The sequence below is a fragment of the Bombina bombina genome, chromosome 4, assembly GCF_027579735.1.
Source record: "Bombina bombina isolate aBomBom1 chromosome 4, aBomBom1.pri, whole genome shotgun sequence".
Lineage (NCBI taxonomy): Eukaryota > Metazoa > Chordata > Amphibia > Anura > Bombinatoridae > Bombina > Bombina bombina.
This window is the reverse complement of record NC_069502.1, coordinates 931894849-931915489: the sequence shown is the minus strand read 5'-3', so window position 1 is coordinate 931915489 and position 20641 is coordinate 931894849. Positions and strand designations below refer to the sequence as shown.

Sequence of the window (20641 nt, the reverse complement as noted above, 5' to 3'; positions counted from 1 at the left end):
CCCTAAAACAACTAGGAGAATGCATCTATGTTAACCCCTTGAAAAGGAGCCCCAATTTGATGAGGTCTGTGTAATAAAAAAAAAAAAAAAAAAAAAAGGGCCCAAACTCTTTCTGAGATTTCCTTGTACCCCCAGAAATAAAGTCAGCACTTACCTCATCTTCTGCCTGGCAGAAAGGCAGACTCCAGGTTTAAGAGGTCCTATCCCTCCCATGGACCTGAGAATGAAGAGAAAGTCCTGAGTTAGAATCTCTCAGGTTTTCCAGAGGCAGGGCAGCAACAATATATGGGAGGCGCAGTGAGAATTATGTCCCACAAGTTCCCATTGCTCTAAAGCCACCAAGGCTCTACTGAAGAGACTGATATGGACTACGGCTACACCCTAGAGCAAAGCAGCACACTCTGGCTCTACTTTAAAAAATAATAAACTCTTTATTGAAGAATCTATACCAACACCTCACTTTACCTCTTCCTATCACTAACGTAGGCAAAGACAATGACTGGAGTGGGAGGGAAGGGAGGAGCTATTTAAACTGCTCTGCTGTGGTGCTCTTTGCCTCCTCCTGCTGACCAGGAGGTGAATATTCCATTAGTAATTAAGATGATCCGTGGAATCATTGTGTCTTAAAGAAATACATGCTCTAACAAACCAGCCCATGTAATTTTTGTATTAGGATTTATCTTCTCTGCAAACTGCCCCTTTTTTCAGTTCTTTTGACAGACTTGCAGTCTAGCCAATCAGTGCCTGCTCCCAGATTACTTCACGTGCACGAGCACAGTGTTATCTATATGAAATATGTGAACTAACACCCTCTAGTGGTGAAAAACTGTTAAAATGCAATCGGAAAGAGGTGGGCTTCGAGGTCTAAGAAATTAGCATATGAACCTCCTAGGTTAAGCTTTCAACTAAGAATACCAAGAGAACAAAGCAAAAATGGTGCTAAAAGTAAATTGGAAAATTGTTTAAAATTACATGCTCTATCTGAATCATGAAAGTTTATTTTGGCCTAGACTGTCCCTTTAACACCTACCAAATTTTTTACCATCTGGTGAAAACATAAATTATGGATAGTAAGATGTCGGAAGCGCCAAAGGCAGGTGCAATGAAACTGATTGCTATCTATATTATGCTTTAATGAGGGTTAATTATTAAAAACAAGGAATAAAAATAGATTAAAATTATAGATTAAAATTATCTAGTGTACAATGAATATAAACTAGAAACAACATATGCAACTGCACAAATATACAAATAGACCGGTGGATCCACCTAGCTAACAGTAAATTACACATATAGGTTAGGTCTAGACCACACGTGTTACTGTGTGACAAAGTGATAAATGTGTCTAAAAAATAAAACGCATTTCGGCCCAAGCCTTGATAAAGGCCCACATAGCTGGGCTGAAACGCGTTTACAAGCAGCTGGTAAGCTCTTTTCCAATCTTCTAACAGAAGTTTGGACAATCTTGTACATTTTAATTTTATTTTTACAGGTTATTATTTATGATGGAGGACTAAGACCAAGAGGACAACCATCTTAGGATTTTCACCATCAGGATCACTACGACACTTCTCGCCACCAGGAAATAAATATACTACACCACGACACTTCTCACCACTAGGAAACAAGTTTGTGTTCTTTTTGTGTTTATACACTTGGATTATAACTTTTAGCAGGATTGTGACACTTATCTTTGGATAATTTTTTGAGACTATTTTTTGACAATTTTTGACACTATTTATGTCACTATTTTTTTGGTTTAATACCACTGTGATATTTGACTATTTTTGGTTTGATACCACTGTGATTTTTTAACAATTTTTGACACATTCTTCAATTTATTTTTATTTTTATTTATTTTTTAGACACATTTATCACTTTGTCACACAGTAACACGTGTGGTCTAGACCTAACCTATAGTTGTAATTTACTGTTAGCTAGGTGGACCCACCAGTCTATTTGTATATTTGTGCAGTTGCATATGTTGTCCACAGCTGCATTCATGACTTTTTGGAAAACAATACCCAAGCTATAGAGGACACTGAATGCAAAAACGGGAGGGTAGAAAGAGGCGGCCCATTCTGAGGGCACCAGGCCTGAAAACTCCTACCCAAACAAAAACCAGCTTCGTCTGAAGCCAAGAAAAAAATAAAAAAAAGGAAAAGGCCCAAGGACACTGACCCGCAGAAGTCCATAACCTTGCTAGAGACCGCAGGACCTAGACTCGACTGAGCCAAACAAGCCTCGGAAAAGAGACACCGTCCTCCAACAGTCGGTCCCACAACAACACACCCCTTACTAGAGAAAGGGCCACAACACCGATTCTGCCAAAAAGGACACAATAAGACATCCATAAGGGACTCCAGAGAATCGCAAAGTGGGGCACAAACGAGCCCCAAGGACACAAAATTAAAACCCTGAAAACCAGGGTCAAGCTAACAAGAACCCAACCATCCAGCAGAAACAAAGGGAGGCAGACCCAAACCCCAGTCTGCACAGCACCCAAGGGATCAAGAATCCTGGAGTCTGAACAGAGAAGATAATCTTACTTAAGTAGAGTGTATCCACACCCTAAAGACAAAAGCTGAAAAGCAGCTCAGAATATCTAAATATTCCGAAACCCTAAGCCTCGCGCTCCAAGCTCATATAGGCGAACATCTGATGTCAACACAACACAAACACTGCACTCTACCGTCATCCAAAGACGACTCCCAAGATGTAGCCCAACCTTCCCACAAGATATGAACGTGGAAGATAAACAGAGCCCCCTAAGAAGGGCTCAGCAAAAACTTGCATAACCCGAGTACTAAATTAGCAGAGCAAACAGATCTCAGATCCTGCTCCAAGCACCAGACCAACCCAGCTTTAGGCATGTTTGATAGACAAGGGGAACAAGGAGATCCCAAACCCCAAGCCCCCTGGGAAATGGAAAATGGAGAGGAGCTCACCCCCTCCAACAGAGCTCGGGTGCCAACCCAATCCGCTCCTCCAAAATTAAGGGCACTCCCACGGAGAACCCCCTAGGACTTGTTATAGAAAAAGCGCAAATAGACCCCCTTAGGAAGTCCTGGCAAAATACCTCTGTCATTGACAACAGGGAGACTTAAATCTCCAACAGTCGGAAGAGAACAAGCCACAGAAAGTTCCGACCTCCTGCCACGCAGGGCAGAAAAACAACCCTCCAGAGAGAGGAAAAACGCCCCACCTCCGAGGACCAGCCAGTACTGAGGTAGTCCAATCATCTCCCCCAAAGGGGAGGGAACGGACAAAAACAGCGCCCATGCCCACAATGACAAGAGAAAGCCGTAGCCTGAATAAAAGTCCAGGACCGAATGACGAATCATCCAGACACAACTGTTGAGTGCAACAGAGAAAAACTCCCTCACCAAAAAGGGAAGCACATTCTGCCCGTAAGTCCCCCACTGAAAACACTGGGTCATCCACAAATTCTATTCCAACAGGATCATAAAATCTCCAGACCATCCAAGAAGGATCCGAGACAAGAATAAAACAAAAAAACAACACTAGATATGTTGTTTAAAAACGAGGTGCGCCTAAAACTACCCGCCCTTCCTTATAAAAAAGGAATAGGGCAGTAGTTCAGATTAATAGAAGAGCAATGTTAATTAGAACAATAATATGAGCTTGCTATAACAATAGCAAATATTGGTTATTATTGTATAAGCACTATAAACATATAATGTATGAGTGCAATACAGTCCCGGATAGAGTCTTTCAGCAGCAGACCAAAGGTATAGCAGATGGGCAGCTCTCTATACAGGTAAAAAGAGATAATGTTGTTGACACAAAAAATTGTTATATTTCATGTTTGGTTATATGTCACAAATAATTTTATTACCAATATTTTTATGATAATGGTTTCTGTGTATTACTCACACCCTCAATAGATAAATATGACCCGCTGTTGGTCAAATAGGATATGAGCTCACGTAACACTTGTGGGTGTGTGATATTCAGAGCCTCTGATTGGCTAGCTGAGGCTTTTAAATAGAACAAGGTATTAGTAGACAATATGTAGCCTGATGAAACGGCGTATTGAGCCGAGAAATGCGTTGTTAAGCAACATTTTTTAAATCTGTTTTAATAAAACTTTTAATATAGCTATACCTTGCTCTTGGATTATTCGCATCACACTCCTTTGGAGTTCGTATTGTGGGGATATCGGTTAGCGTCTCTCCACCTAACCCTCCTACCGGCTGTAGCACACTTTGACACCGGAAGCCGTGATTCCACCAGGAGACGAGCCCCTCTCACAGCTCATTTGCCGCTGGGGAGTCAGCCGAACGGCTCTGAAGTTTCGGCTTGTCTATTATTGCACTAGATGTGCATGCACACTTGTGAGTACCTGATCATTATTATATGATATTGCTTTGCATACCTAGAAGTTGCTGCACCAAGGGCGCCTCTTTTTGTGTCTTTTAGGACTCGACGACATTATCCGAGACAAGAACCCTGTTCTGATTAGTCCACTGGAACGTAAGTTTCACGACATCCAAAAAAGGATCAGGACAAGAACCTGGATCCGGGACCCAAAGCCGTTCTAAAATAAACTATACCCTCAGCGGAGCACAAGACACCCCGTCTGAAGCAGAGCAGACATCACAGGGAATGTGATCCGGGCTAACCCGAAAACCGGGTACAGGACACCCCTAGTAGGAGACAAACTCCCTACCAAAAGGGAGAAAGGCAATGACAAAGTCACGCAGCCACTCTAGAGCCACAGGCAAAATGGACAACACTCCCGAAGTCCACTAAAGGAATATTTACGAGAACAAAGCCAATAAAAAAAAAAAGAGTTCAGAAACAGACTAGTCTCAATAATCCTCTCAGATTATCTTTCCGTAGGCCACACCCAAGAGAGAAGAATGCAAAGCATCCCAAGTCCTGGCGAAAGAACAGAAGCAAAGCTAGCAGTGGAAAGAAGGAGACAACACAGTCTATCGTCCCCAATGTGTAAACGACTAACTCCCGAAAGTGGCAAGAGCTGCAAGGCCCTCAACTTCCTAACTTAAACGGCCAAAATTCGTCAAGAAAAGCAGGACACAGTTCAGACAGCTTTGACCCAAAGGAAGAGAAATATAAACAGGGAACAAATCCTAAAAGGACAAACCCAAGGAAGCCTTGGAAGGCAAGTCCACCAAGAGCTGGCGGAATGAAGGAAACCAACTGGAATGTCACAGCGTATCTCAACGGAGCCCCGGGTGACTAAAATTAAAAAGGCCAATGAGGACTGAATACAATCCCCCATGCCCCTAAGCAAACCAAGGACCATAGTGTCATCTTAGATGCTAGCTGTAACTTAAAACGGAGAACAAGGAAAACAACTCATTAGTGGTGAGAACCACTCGGTGCCCCAGCCAGACCAGCCAGGCACAACGGGTGCCACGTGTCTGATATAGACCTCAAGACAGAAGGCTCTGTACCCAGTCAGGACCAGCCTGAAGCAAAGGGCACCCAGGACTGTCAAAGGCCACACAAGTCACCCCCTAGAAGGGAGAGATAAACAAACAGACAAACCTAGGACGAAAACATGTCCTCACTCTTAAAAAAACCTCCATAGAGGTAACAGAGCGACCAAGAATTGCGAGTATCCATTCCAGAGAAGAAATTTCCAAATTAAATATAATAACAAACATGAGCTTTAAAATCATATAAAATCCATCCTAACCGGATTAACATAAAAGATAGGGCAACTCGCAGGTTATCGTCCAGGTCCAATGGACACCCCCGCAGGACCAGCCCAACAGGGATTCGATAAGAAGATTAATTCATCCCCTTATGTCTAATCATACATGCCATTCGAAGAGGAAGACTGAGAATCCACCAACCCGTTAAGAGTGGGATCCTCCAGCAGCGCTAAAAACATGCCTCAGTTGAACACGAAGGCGCGCCAGTCTATAAAGAAAGGCAAAACTTACCTCCGCCGGGGCAAATGAGGACCCTGGCCCCGAAGGTTGCCCGCCTGAATCTTTAGGGGCAGTCGCTTCTCCAGAAGCCTGAACTGGACCAAGCAATCCAATGCCTGACGAGCCCTGGTTAACACGGACAATATCGTAAACACACTCCTGGGAGCTGTAAATCCGCCAGCCCCAAGGATATGGCCATACGGAACCGTGCTGTAACCTCCAGAGGAAACAAGCCACCTTCCAGAGAAGGATAAGCAGCGTTTGGGTCACCTGCATGTGTAGTAAGGGACGGTTGTAGGGAACGCGCCTCTCGAGAAACAGAATCCCCAGAGGCGGATGGCTCAGTGGACCCCCTAGAATGCCCTCTAAAACGGCATTCGGAACATAACTTATGGGCATGTATCACCCGGGCCAATTCATCATATTCTTTGCAAGAAGTAGAATCTGAATCAGAGACATCAGTCTCCAAAAAAATCAGAATCCTCCATAACTGGGATACTGAAAAAAAATGGACCAATAAGAAAAATATCAACGGCACATTACACCCCCAATGGCTGGGGCACTCACCACCTCCTAGGACCCAGACATCAGTGAACCAGACATTTTTCTGTCGCCACACAGTCAGGAATGTGGAAATGGAGAGCAAAAATGTAACCACGCCCGGTCACAAGGTGTACCGTGCGGTCCATGAAAAAGCGTGCCAGACCGTAAAGGCCGCATCACTTGCCATAGGTTGTTATGTTCTGAAAAAGCCCTGAGCCCAAGTGCCACTACACATTAGCAGACAGAATCACATAACAAACATGATTAAAGACCCCCCTGTTTAATAAGACCCCCCTGTTTAATAACCCCCCTCAGGAGATATTAACCCTTGATTCCAAGATACAAAGGCGCCTCACTGAGACCCTGTATTAAATGTATCCCCAAAAGGATGTAGCCCCTCTCGGATAAACAGTTGTATTACAGTATGATGAAAGTAAAATGAAACGATCTTACCGGAATCTACGCCGTGGAACAGGAACACGGCCCTTCAAGTGTGACAGATAGTAGCATCGCTTCTGACATGGACTTGAGAGAAGAAAGCAGGCAGCGAAACACGTCAACGCTGATTGCTGGTGGAGCTGTTAACATGAGTCAGGATGGTTTCGCAGAAAGACTCTCCCTGCATCTCTGGACTCTAACTTTCATCCAGGCTCTCACTGAGAGGCTGACATGACTACTTAAAACTCCATTCCCATTCCAAAGAGTACTACCCTCCATAAGAGACTATCAAAACTTCTGACACTTCTCTCCCAACCTCCTGGGACGAAAGGCAATAACTGGGGATGGGGGAAGTGGGAGGGGTATTTAAGCCTTTGGCTGGGGTGTCTTTGCCTCCTCCTGGTGGCCAGGTTCTGAATTCCCAAAAGTAATGAATACAGCTGTGCATGAAGAAAATGTAATGCAAAAGTATGTAAACTGGGTGTAAAATGGTAAATGATGCATGATTTTTTTGAGTCAAAATTATTGGAAACCATTTAAACGCGGAATTAGGTAGTTACAAAGGGCCTTTGGGCAATAATAATATGCTCCAACAGATCTAAAACATTTTATTATTGCATTACCATGTCCCATTAATTTTATACACACACACACACATACTAAACACAGAAATGGACTGCACTTTCAAACCAGGTTGGGTACACATTCCATGACCCAGCAAAACGTACATCCCTGGGTGCTCCCCAGCACTCACAGACAGCTGCACAGCTTCCAGTGACTCAGGCAGTTAAACCCACACATACATATGTGTGTGTGTAGACATGGGCATTTGGCAGCTTCGGAAGCAGCTGAATGCGGAGGTAGGCAGCCACTAGTTAATTTCAGCTCTTTTCAGAGCTGGATTTATGCGTGTGTAAATCCATATCTTAGTGGGGTGATCACAAGCATAAAGACGGCTCCAAAAAGAGCCAAAGTCAACATGGGGCTGCCTACTTCCGCATTGCCCATGTCTATATAGAAGATTTTAAAAAGGTTTTTTATTTGTTTTTTTTTTAGACATGAACAAAGCTAAAGATAACTGCAATAATCTGATAGGGTAAAAGCAAAGTTTGCATTGAAACTTTATGCCTTTTTCATATTTATTATTATACGTCATTTACACCCACAAGTAACAAGCACGTAAACTCACTCCTAGCTCAGTGGAGAGGGCTAACACTTTTCCTTTTGCTGTTAGATCCTTGTAGAGTGCTTCTATCTCGGCATGGTACATTTGTGTTCTATCTTCTGTTGTTTGTGTCTCTACTGAAAACAGTATATTGCCAACTCTGAAAAATACAGAACATAAAGAATATCACAAACAGATGAAATAATTATAAAGAGTAAGCTATGAAGAGGCATTACAGGAAATAAATATTATATTCATAAATACTGCTTCCTGGTAGACTAAGTTGTATACTGTGATGATATCTGTTCAAGATGTTGATCTAAAATGTATTACAAATACTAGGTGTCTATTTATTATTAACAGCATGTGACTTATGACAAATGCATTATATGCTATATAAGGAAAGTGGATAGAACCAAGACAACAGTAAAAGGGGAACTTAATGTTTCATACATCCAACATAGCATCAAAGGCTTTAACTATGTTAGATATTTCTGAACTATAGAAGCAAAATTTTTATCTGGTGACAATTAAGTGTTAATATGATTCAATTTCATATTTGTGAACACAACACAGAAATGAAAGGTGTTATAGCTTGATTCAATGATACAATTCCAAATAAGGAACATCCAGATATTAAATATTTCAACTAATGAGTCTATCTTCACTGTTCTCATTTGGAATTATAAATAGAAAAAATGACTACTACTACTCACATCTGTCATAAAAAGAAAAAGGTTTTCCAAAATATTTTGAAAAAAAAAGAAAAAAATAATAATAATCAGAAACCAAAAGCATGTACAAATCCCCAAATCCAGAATTCCAAAATTATTAAAACATTCTCTAAGAATTGAAAGTGATCCATACCTATCTGCCATTAAGAAGACCTACAAAGCATTAACGTTAATTTTATAGTTTACACGAGAATCTCATGCAGGGTATGCTTTAGCCAGAAGCCCATACATTTTGCATATAATGGATTGTACCCCCAGGCTATCGTCTAAATGGTATTTTCCATAATAAAGTTGCGATCTGTGTGTCCATCATTGCCTAATTTAAATCTAAATTAATATTGTAGCCTTTGTTCAGCTGCTCTAAGCTACTAAATTAAAAGTGGAGAAAGAACAACATATGGATATCTGTATCGATATCCTATAGGAGGAGCACCAGAAGATTTCCCAAAAATATTTGCAAAAAATCAATTAGTAATATGTGAATACGGCACCTCAAATTAAGTGCCAAGTATTAATGATTATAAAACAGGACTAAATCTAATGTGATAAAAGTTATTCAATGAGAAATATGTAAAATAATAGTAAAAAAAAGATTAATGATGTGAGCTGAAACACAAGAGAAAAAGTGTAAAAACGTATATCAAAAGTGATACGTTTGTATCAAAGTCAGTAATATATCAATCTTGCAAATGGTTGGACAGTATGTGAAAGGTAATGGTAAAAAACAAAACTCTGGTCCAAAGGCTGCTCCGCTTTGAAACCCCGGTGTGCTGGGCAATCTGTGAAAATTAGAAAAGAAAGGGGCGCCTCATGGTGTATTTCGGAATACACTATGAGGCTCCCCCTTCTTCTTCTCTACTAAATTAAAAGTGTTTATAAAAATTTCATTTTTCCAGGTAGTGGGACTTAATAAGACCGATATGATTTGAATAAGCTGCTCAGTTTGTATAGACGGACGGTATCAGTCAATAAGACATACTGTTTGTTAGTGTCCCTCTAACCTTATCTTGATTTTTCTGAGTTTATATATTATAATATAGAAGACAATAAAACCCCCAAAAACTAAGGTATGTTATTTAAGACCCAAGAGTGGTCTCCTTTGTTCTGTATCTTTCCGATTTATTTCTTTTCAAGGTCCAAAAGTGGTCTCATGTGTCATTTAGTAGATTTATAGATTGTTAGCACACTGCTTGTATATGGTTTTGCTTGGAAACCATTCCTTGAAGAACTAATCGTATACTTGAAAGTTTGTCTTATGTGCATTGCATTATTCTTATCTTATCTTTTACTGTTTCATACTATATGTATGCCTTGAACCAAACCTCAAATAAAAACTATTTATATAAAAAAAAAAAAAAACTATGTTTAGGTTGCATGTATGAGCTGTAATATGACACGCAGATATTGCCTAAATGACATAAGATATTGTTGTTTACACTTCGTCCCATCAGCTCTCCAAACTGTCCCATTTTACAGAACCAAATATGCAAATATTCAGGAATTCAACATTTTCTGGTCCCAAGCAGTTTGGATAAAGGGCTTTGTACCTGTATATGAAAATATTTGCTATTAAATAATTTTCTTCATATTCTGAGTGACAGCTCATGAAGCAGATGATGATTCATTGCCATTGGACGTTATTTAACATTGTACTTTCATTATTTATTTTGCCTGCTTTGCTGTGAAATACCTTGGAAAACTGTGCTTGCCCATGGCTCCCTAAATAGGCTGGAAGTGCTATTTCAAATTGGCAGATTTCAAGGGAGATAAGATAAGAATACTTACCAGGACTTTCAAGCAGTTTATATTCTCAATTGCAAATCCCCCACATTGTGCCATGACACTGTTTAAATATGCATAAAACATTTATTTTATATACAGATCTTTTGCAGTCCAGTTTAATTGCCATTATTAACTATGCATATATTTAATACTACTTTCCTTTAACCCCTTAGTGACCAGAGCACGTTTCCATTTTCTGTCCGTTTGGGACCAAGGCTATTTTTACATTTGTGGTGTTTTTGTTTAGCTGTAATTTTCCTCTTACTCATTTACTGTACCCACACATATTATATACCATTTTTCTCGCCATTAAATTGACTTTCTAAAGATACCATTATTTTCATCATATCTTATAGTTTACTATAAAAAAATGTATAAAATATGAGGAAAAAATGGAAAAAATCAAATTTTTTCTAACTTTGACCCCCAAAATATGTTACACATCAACAACCACCAAAAAACACCCATGCTAAATAGTTTCTAAATTTTGTCCCGAGTTTAGAAATACCCAATGTTTACATGTTCTTTGCAAGTTATAGGGCCATAAATACAAGTAGCACGTTGCTCTTTCCAAACCACTTTTTTCAAAATTAGCTCTAGTTACATTGGGACACTGATATCTTTCAGGAATCCCTGAATATCCCTTGACATGTATATATTTTCTTTTAGTAGACATCCCAAAGTATTGATTTAGGCCCATTTTGGTATATTTCATGCAACCATTTCACCGCCAAATGCGATCAAATAAAAAAATTGTACACTTTTTCACAAATTTTTTCACAATTTTAGGTTTCTCACTGAAATTATTTACAAACAGCTTGTGCAATTATGGCACAAATGGTTGTAAATGCTTCTCTGGGATCCCCTTTGTTCAGAAATAGCAGACATTTGGCTGTGGCGTTGCTTTTTGGTAATTAGAAGGCCGCTAAATGCCACTGCGCACCACACGTGTATTATGCGTAGCAGTGAAGGGGTTAATTAGGGAGCTTGTAGGGTTAATTTTAGCTTTAGTGTAGTGTAGTAGACAACGCCAAGTATTGATCTAGGCCCATTTTTGTATATTTCATGCCACCATTTCACCGCCAAATGCGATCAAATTAATTTTTTTTTTACATTTTTCTCAATTTTAGGTTTCTCACTGAAATTATTTACAAACAACTTATACAATTATTGCACAAATGGTTGTAAATGCTTCTCTGGTATCCCCTTTGTTCAGAAATAGCAGACATATATGTCTTTGGCGTTGCTTTTTGGTAATTAGAAGGCCGCTAAATGCAGCTGCGCACCACATGTGTATTATGCCCAGCAGTGAAGGGGTTAATTAGGGAGCTTGTAGGGAGTATGTAGGGTTAATTTTAGCTTTAGTGCAGTGTAGTAGACAACCCAAAGTATTGATCTAGGCCCATTTTGGTATATGTCATGCCACCAGAGTGGCTCTCTCTGCATCGGATGGCTAAAAACAGTTATTGCAGGATGCCTCAATATCGAGGAATCACTGCAATAACATGAAAGCGGCTGGAAGCAATCAGGATCGCTTCCACAGCTTTCAAAGACCGACGACGTACAGGGTACGTCCTTGGTCATTAACTGCATTTTTTTGCAGGACGTACCCCATACGTCGTTGGTCGTTAAGGGGTTAAATAGCAATCTGTCATTTCGAGAAAGGCATTAAAAGTACCACTAAAAATCGTAGAATTGAATAATTGACAAATACACACTAACAAAGACAATGTAATTGCACATATTTTTATTTGAAGTGAGCAGTAGAATATTTTCTGGCAAATTTCAATGTTAATACGGGGGGGGGTGAAATTGTATCATGTGACAGCCATCCCTCCAGTTTTAACGTTGATCCAATGGAAAAGAAAAGAGAATGTGTAGACAGGGAGAGAAAAAAAAAAAAAAAAAGAGGGCCAGACCAAAGCCAAGCATCAAATGTCTTCATAAGTTTTGTATATATGCATAACATATGCCAAAATATATGTAGACAAAAAGTTTTAAAATCATTTAAAGGGACGGTAAAGTCAAAATTAAACTTTCATGATTCAGACAGAGCATGCAATTTTAAACAGACTTTGAATTTTCTTCTATGATCTAATATTCTTCATTCTCTTGATGTCATTTGTTTGAAAGCAGGTAAGCTGCTGATTGGTGGCAGCAACTCTATGCCTTTTGTTGTTGGCTCATCAGATATATCCAGCTAACTCACAGCAGTGCAGTAATTCTCCTTCAACAAGAGAATGAATCCAAATTGTATAATCAGAAGTACTTTGGAAGTTGTTTAAAATTATATGCTCTATCTGAACCATGGTTTCATGTCCCCTTAAAGTGCCATAAAACAGGTGAGATCTGTGCATATCCTAAAATGGCTAATTGATTAAAAATAGTTTGCATAAAAAAAAATTGTTTCAAAATTGCTGGCACGTATTTTAAAATAATTTTCAAAAATAAGAAAAAAATACTTAATTAGCCATGCTGTCTGGAGCACTGTGCTCCACCCCCCTTATCAGTGTTTAGACACAGGCATTATATTTCAGCCGAGTTCACAGCTTCTAGGCATTCTCCAGCAGATAATCCCTATTCACTTTTGCCTTCTACCAAAACAACAATATATATAGAAACAGCCATAGAAGGAAATGCGTGGAGGATTTAGAGCTTTGCAATTCAGAAACTTAAATAAAAGAGTTAATGGAGAGCACTGCACAATAAATTTGCAGGTAAAGTAATTAAAGTACATATTATTATATTATGCCTCTATCCCAACTTATTTTATGTCCCTTGATGTTTTCATTACAGTTTAGAAGGTTTTGCCAATCAACAGCACTTCAGGCTTCCACTTGTTAAAAAACCTGTGGCATTCATGTCCCTGGTCTTTCCTGTGACCAGTTAGGGACAGATGTAAATAAGTTTGAGCTTTGATCTAGCCAATCACGGTTTAGAATACTGCAGGGTCAAGGCTGTGCATCAATAGTTAAAGGAAAAAAAGTGTAAACAGAAAATGCTTATATATCTTACAGCATTTTATTATTGCACCACTGCTTGCCTTTAACTATAGTCTTGATGCTAATCTTTATGGAAGTCTTGTCTGATATATATATATTTTTTTTAATCAAAACAGTCACAATCTTACTAAGACACACACAGCAGGGCTTCATAACGTGGTATTCAATTTCCATTTCATCAAAATGGCACTAAAGACTGATAATAGCTGTCAATCACTGAGAGCCAAATACATATACATGAAAAAACAAAACTGCTCTCCAGACTTCCCAGCCACTTTCACCAACTGACCAAGGCCACTCATTCTCATTCTGCTGGTCAAGCATTCTCTCCTCTCCTGACAGACTCCACTCTCTCTGCAGATATGTTTTCTATGTTTACATTTAATTGATGGTGATAACACCTCTTTTTATTTGATGCAATTAAATCAACAACATCAAAAAAGGGCCGTCCATGGGAAGCTCCACCAGAAAGGAGGAGCCAACAGTTTTAAATGGGGTCCATAAGAAGGTTTAAAGGGACATTGTACACTAGATTTTTTTCCCCCATACATTTTTTGTAGATGATCCATTTATATAGCCCTTCTGGGGGTGGTTTTGTAAAAATGTATAGTTTTGCTTATATTTAAATAATATTGTGCTGATTTTCAAATCTATACTGATGTCTACAGACTCCTGCTTGCTTCAGTTTGTATAATGGGTTTTTTCATATGCAGGGAAGGGGGGGGAGGGAGGTAGTGTCTGCTTTTCCAGCTTTCTCAGCCCATTTCAGTGGGTGTCTCAGCCTAACCCCATCAACGATAATAAATTGGAAGCCTCTAAGTATATTTTTAAAAGGTTTTATACTGGATTTGTATAGCTGAATCTGTGTATGTCAAGATTTGTAGATATGTCTATTCCATGCACGTATATGAAAATTGGTGTATACTGTTCCTTTAACTTGTGATGCATTAGATACGTTAAAAAAAAATAATAATAATTAAAAAAAAAAAAAAAAAAATAATAGAAAAAAAAAATAGATTAATTTTGCAAGAACCATTATAGGAATGTTAATGAAAAAGGTTACTTTGCAGGACTACAAAAAAATATAATTTGAAGAAAATATAAACAAAGGAAAAAGAAGCATGAAGGGTGAAATCAGAGGATTCCATCAACCCAACAACTTTGGAAAAAGTACATGTGCTGCCCTCATTTAGTTTGTTTTTTTTATGCTGGGACTATCCATTGTAGTTTAGAGGAGAGAATTACAGATGAGTCAATGGGCCTTGAAGTTCAAATGTATGGAATGGAGAGACGTTAGAATTAAGAATAGTGCAGAATATGGAGCAGAGCTTTAATTAAAAAACTTGAGTGAGAAAGAAGCAGCCTGATTCTTTCTCCAACTGGTTATGTGCTACTAACCCAATGGCCATTAATCATCTTCTGTATTATATGTTCTCAATGATTGTGACAGACAAAAATATTAAAAGCTAATGCCTTTTCTGAAACAACAGAACTGCATTAAAATTTTACTAGAAGCTTTTTTGCCATACCCTTGATTCCAAAAATGATCTCACATTTGCTGTGACTGACTCATATGCATCCTGCTTACATGAATATGCTAGGGGAGTCAAACAAACGCAAAAAGGTTTTCAAAGAATATACATTTTCTCAGAAGCATTTTTTGCAAAAAAAATGTAATTCAATTTGAAATGCTGTTACAATTAGCAATTTTTATTTGGTTTGGAGTGTCCCTTTAAATTTTCAACTAAATAATTTATCATTGAACATTACAATAGTAGCTTTGGCCATGCTAAAGTCTTCAGGCTCCGATTTGTTTTTATAGAAAAACAGAAAAATGTTATTAAAAATTTGATGACTTTTCTTCCTAATATAACAAATTAAAATGTATGCTTACCTGATAAATGTCTTTCTTTCCGTATATGGTGAGTCCACGGGATCATCAATTAATGTTGGGAATATCACTCCTGGCCAGCAGGAGGAGGCAAAGAGCACCACAGCTAAGCTGTTAAGTATCTTACAAACCCCAGTCCCATTCGACCCGAAGGAAAATGGAGAAAAGAAATAACACAAGGTGTAAAGGTGCCGGAGGTTAAAGTTAAAAATAACTCTTAAAATAAAGGGCGGGGCCGTGGACTCAGCATATCCGGAAAGAAATAAATTTATCAGGTGAGCATAAATTTTGTTTTCTTTCCTAAGATAAGTCCACGAGATCATCAATTACTGTTGGGAATCAATACCCAAGCCAGAGGACACAGATTATTAGGGAGGGACAAGACAAGGGAACCTAAACAGAAGGCACCACCGCTTGAAGAACCTTCTCTCCCAAAGGAAGCCTCAGCCAAGGCAAAAGTATTGAATTTGGGAAAATTTGGGAAAAGTATGAAGAGAAGACCAAGTCCGCCGCATTGCAAATCTGTTCCACAGAAGCTTCATTCTTGAGAGCCCAAGAAGAAGAAACAGCCCTAGTGAAATGAGCCGTAATTCTCTCAGGAGGCTGTTTTCCAACAGTCTCATAGGCAAAACAAATTATACTTCTCAACCAGAAAGAAAGAGAAGTAGCTGTAGCTTTCTGACCTTATATTTTTCCAGAGAAACAAACAAATCAGGGCAGAAGACTGGCGAAAATCCTTAGGTCGTCTGTAGATAGAACTTCAGAGTACGCACAACATCCAGGTTGTGTAAAATGTTCCTTACGAGAAGAAGGATTAGGACATAGAGAGGGAACAACAATTTCCTAATTAATATTTCTATCCGAAAAAACTTTAGGAAGAAAACCTAACTTAGTACGAAGAACCACCTTATCAGCATGAACGATAAGGAGAATTATACTGCAAAGCTGAGAGTTCCGAGACTCTCCAAGCAAAAGAAATAGCAACAAGAAACAAAACCTTCCAAGATAACAACCTAATATCTATGGAATGCAAAGGCTCAAACTGAGCCTGTTGCAAAACTTTAAAAACAAGGTTAAGGCTCCAAGGATGAGAAACCGACAAACACAGGCCTGATTCTGATCAGTGCCTGACAAAAGGATTGCACGTCTGGCAAATCCGCCAGACGCTTATGTAGCAAGAGATCTGACCCTTCAGCGTACTTGCTGACAAACCCTTCTCCAGACCTTCCTGGAGAAAAGACAAAATCCTAGGAATCCCTGACCCTACTCCAGGAGTAACCCTTGGATTCACATCAATAGAGATATTTACGCCATATTTTATGGTAAATATTCCTAGTAACAGGCTTGCAAGCCTGAATCATGGTCTCAATGACCGACTCGGAAAACCCATGTTTAGCCAGAATTAAGCGTTCAATCTCCAAGCAGTCAGCTTCAGAGAAACAAGATTTGGATGAAGGAAGGGACCCTGAGCCACTGAGGTTATGTTAGGACACCCCCCCTTTTCCCTCCGTATGTTATGTGTCTGTGTATTCTTTTGACTAAGCTGGATTAAAGATCCGCATTTTCAGATTCCAAGTGTGCTGCCTTTTCTTTTTTCACTGAGGTTATGTTGTCCGACTGGATCCTGATAAATCGGGCTAAAGCTATCTGAGGGCCAAGCCATCAGAGCATTGAAAATCGCTCTCGGACTCTAAGATGTTACCCAGGAAGATCTCCGAAAACATGTCCCCTGAGAGAGATTGTTCCTGAGACAGCCACCACGTGAGAGTCTCTTGTTGACTGATCCAGATCTATCCTCTGAGACAGATCCACATAGTCCCCGTTGCATTGTCTGAGCATGAACAGCTGCAGAGCTCTCAAATGGAACCGAGCGAATCGAATTATGTCCATGGACGCAACCATCAGACCAATTATTTCCATACACTGAGCCACTGATGGCCGAACAGCAGACTGGAGAGGCAAGAGGAAAGAATCTTGGATGTTCTGACCTCCATCAGAAATATCTTCATCGATAGAGAATCTATTATGGTCCCTAAGAAAACTACCCTTGTAGCTGGAACACGGGAACTCTTTCCCAGATTCACTTTCAATTTGTGGGAACGTAGAAAAGACAACAAGATCTCTGTATGAGAGTTTGCTTGTTGAAAAGATGGTACCTGAACCAGAATGTCGCCCAGATAGGGCGCCACCTCGCAATTCCCTGAGACAGGATCACTACCAAGAGAGCCCCCAGAACCTTTGAGAAAATTATGGGAGCTGTGGCAAGGCCAAACAGAAGAGCTGCTAAATTGAAAGTGTTTGTCAGAAAGGCAAAATCTCAGAAATTTGTGATGATCCCTGTGAATAGGAACATGAAGGTACGCATCCTTTAGGTCTTGGGTCATCATGAACTGACTCTCTTCGACCAAGTGGAAGAATGAAAGTATGGTTTCCATCTTGAAGGACGGTACTTTGAGAAACTTGTTTAGAAACTTCAAGTCTAGAGTCGGTCAGAAGTTCCCTCTTTTTTGGGACCCACAAACAGATTGGAATAGAACTGTGAGGATTCCACTCAGTGTTTTGCATCTCTCCTTCCATTTCCACATCACATGGTTTTACTTTTCCCTTTACTTAAGGGATCACCTGACATTAAACAGGTGCTTAGTTATTGCAGATAGTACTGATTCACAGTTTGTTTGTTTGTTCCTGCTACTTGAAATTAAGCCTTCATTTCAGACTCCTTTCTTAATCCTTCCTAATTGGATTCATTGCACTTCTGCTATCTGTTTGCAAACGGACATCATTGCTTTGCAAAATTACAAGCTTCATTTATTTCTACTGAAGTAATGAACTAAACCTGTCAGTCTGCCTGGAGTTCAAGCTGTGTGCATTCCCTGCTGCATTAGACAGACAAGCCTGGAAGACTACCTTTGTAAAGTAAGGACTATTTATCTGTTTTAAGCTCACATTACATCTTGAGCTTAACAGCACAGAGTGCTTTGCTTAAATAGAATCTGCTTTCCATTTAACTGCATATATGTCAGGTTAGGAAATGTCCAGAGAAGACCCAAATGCTAGGGCGAACTTAAACAACACCCTTGCACTCTGAGTTTTAATCCAGGACGTGACCCCATGACAACCACCAAAAAACAAAGTACTCATGATATGGAGCAGGGTTAGCCTGTGCCAAAGTATTCATGATATCAGCCAGATAGACTTCTGAATAAGGAACTGGTTTCAGGAAATGTCTTCCACAGAATCAGGAGAGCAGGGATAGTCCACTTATACTCAGACAGAAGAAGGGTAAAACAGGAAACAGTTAATAATGCAGGAGTAGGTCATTTGTTATCAGGCAGTCTGAGGGTTAACACTGTGTAGACAGTCTTTGCAGAGTATGCAACAGGTAATCAGGCAGTTTGAGGGTTAACACTGAGTAGATAGTCTTTGCAGAGTATGCAACAGGTAATCAGGCATGAGGGTAAACACTGTGTAGTCAGAACTTGCAGAATTAACAACATGTAATCAGGTAGTTTGAAGGTTAACACTGTGTTGTCAGAACTTGCAGAGATAGCAACAGGTAAGCTGGTCGTTTGAAGGTTAACACAGATTAATCAGTACTTGCTGAGATTAGCAACAGGATATTAAGCAGTTTGAAGGTTTACACTGAATAAATGTATTTGCAGAGTTTGGAAACAGGTAAACATGCAGATTGAAGGTTTCAGTATTTGAATAGTTTGGCAGTTCACAGAGTAGTCAGTATTTGCAGGGTTTGCAGCAGGTAAACAGGAAGTTTGAAAGTTTCACAAAACAAACAGTACTTGCCTTGTTTGGAGACAGGTAATCAGGAGGTTGAATGTTAATCCAGCATAGTAAGTCCTTGAAGAGATTGGCAACAGAAAAGCAGCAGTTGGAGAGATTCCTCAGCGAATTCCTATCAGAAGCACAAAGTTAAACAAACAAACGGGCACTGGAGAAACAGGAAGCTCAGAATAAAAAGCCTGGTTGTGACATCATCAGGAAGGGGTGGCTCAGACACCTGTTAATCAAGCACACAGAGAGGACTGCAGAGCTTCCCAGCAGCCGAGCGTGACAGTGCCCCCTCCTCAAGGACCCCTCCGGGGGACCTGACTGGGCCTGGCAGGGTATTTCTTGTGAAAAGACTTGACAAGAGCTGGAGCATGAACATGAGAGGCCGGTTCCCAAGATCGTTCAGAGATAGGATAACCCTTCCAATGGACCAGGTAGTACAGCCGATTGCCCCGTAGCTTGGAATCGAGAATCTGGCTGACCTCAAACTCAGAAATGAGCGGCAGAGGATAGCTGTTTTTGACAGTAATCTGATTCAAGGCTCGATAATCAATACAGGGACGAAGACCTCCATCTTTATTTCCCAATGAAGAAAAAACCTGCACCCACAGGTGAAGAGGAAGGACAAATAAATCCTCTGGCTAAGTTGTCCTTTATGTATTCCTCAAGAGAGACATTTTCTTGACGAGAGAGGGGATAGGTCCTTCCCTTAGGTAGAGGAGCCCCTGAATACAATTCAATAGGACAGTCAAATATCCGGTGTGGAGGTAACGTCTCAGCCTCTTTTTTAGAAAACACATCACAAAAGGAATGATAGTAATTGGGCAATGATTCAGGAACTTCCACCATAGCTACGACAGGACAGGATGGTTTAGAGGGATTTTGCAGGCAATGTTTGAAACAGGTAGTTCCCCAGGAAATAAGTTCTCCTTTAGACCATGAGAAAACTGGATCATGAAGCTGCAACCAAGGTAACCCCAGAATCAATGGTATGTGGGGAGAAGAGATGACATCAAAACGAATAATTTCAGAATGAAGTATGCCCACAGTCAAAAGAAGAGGAATGGTAGAATGTTGTATGATACCAGTACCCAGAGGCTGTCCACTGACAGTAGTTACCTTAATTAACTGTTTCCTTGGCTTGAAGAGGAATCCTGAGAGAGTCAGCAAAGTTTGAATCAATGAATACTCCAGCAGCTCCAGAATCGATGAGAGCTTGAGCTTGAAACTTGGTGTTTCCAAAAGAGATAGTTACAGGAACAAAAAGTTTAGAATTGAGGGAAGACATGGGATTCTGGCTTAACTCTGTCCCTCTATCAAAAGTTAAGCCTTGGCTTTTACTGGCCGGATAGGACAGTCCTTCAGTAAATGTC

The 20641-nt window shown here is 39.9% G+C and overlaps 1 protein-coding gene across 1 annotated transcript in view; it reads right to left on the bottom strand.

Moving 5' to 3' along the window:
• TTC13 (tetratricopeptide repeat domain 13) overlaps positions 1 to 20641 on the bottom strand; it is a 259316-nt gene that overhangs the window by 31635 nt on the left and 207040 nt on the right. The window contains 1 exon segment of the mRNA XM_053711897.1: positions 8098 to 8233. Within this exon segment, the coding sequence (XP_053567872.1) occupies positions 8098 to 8233 (136 nt within the window).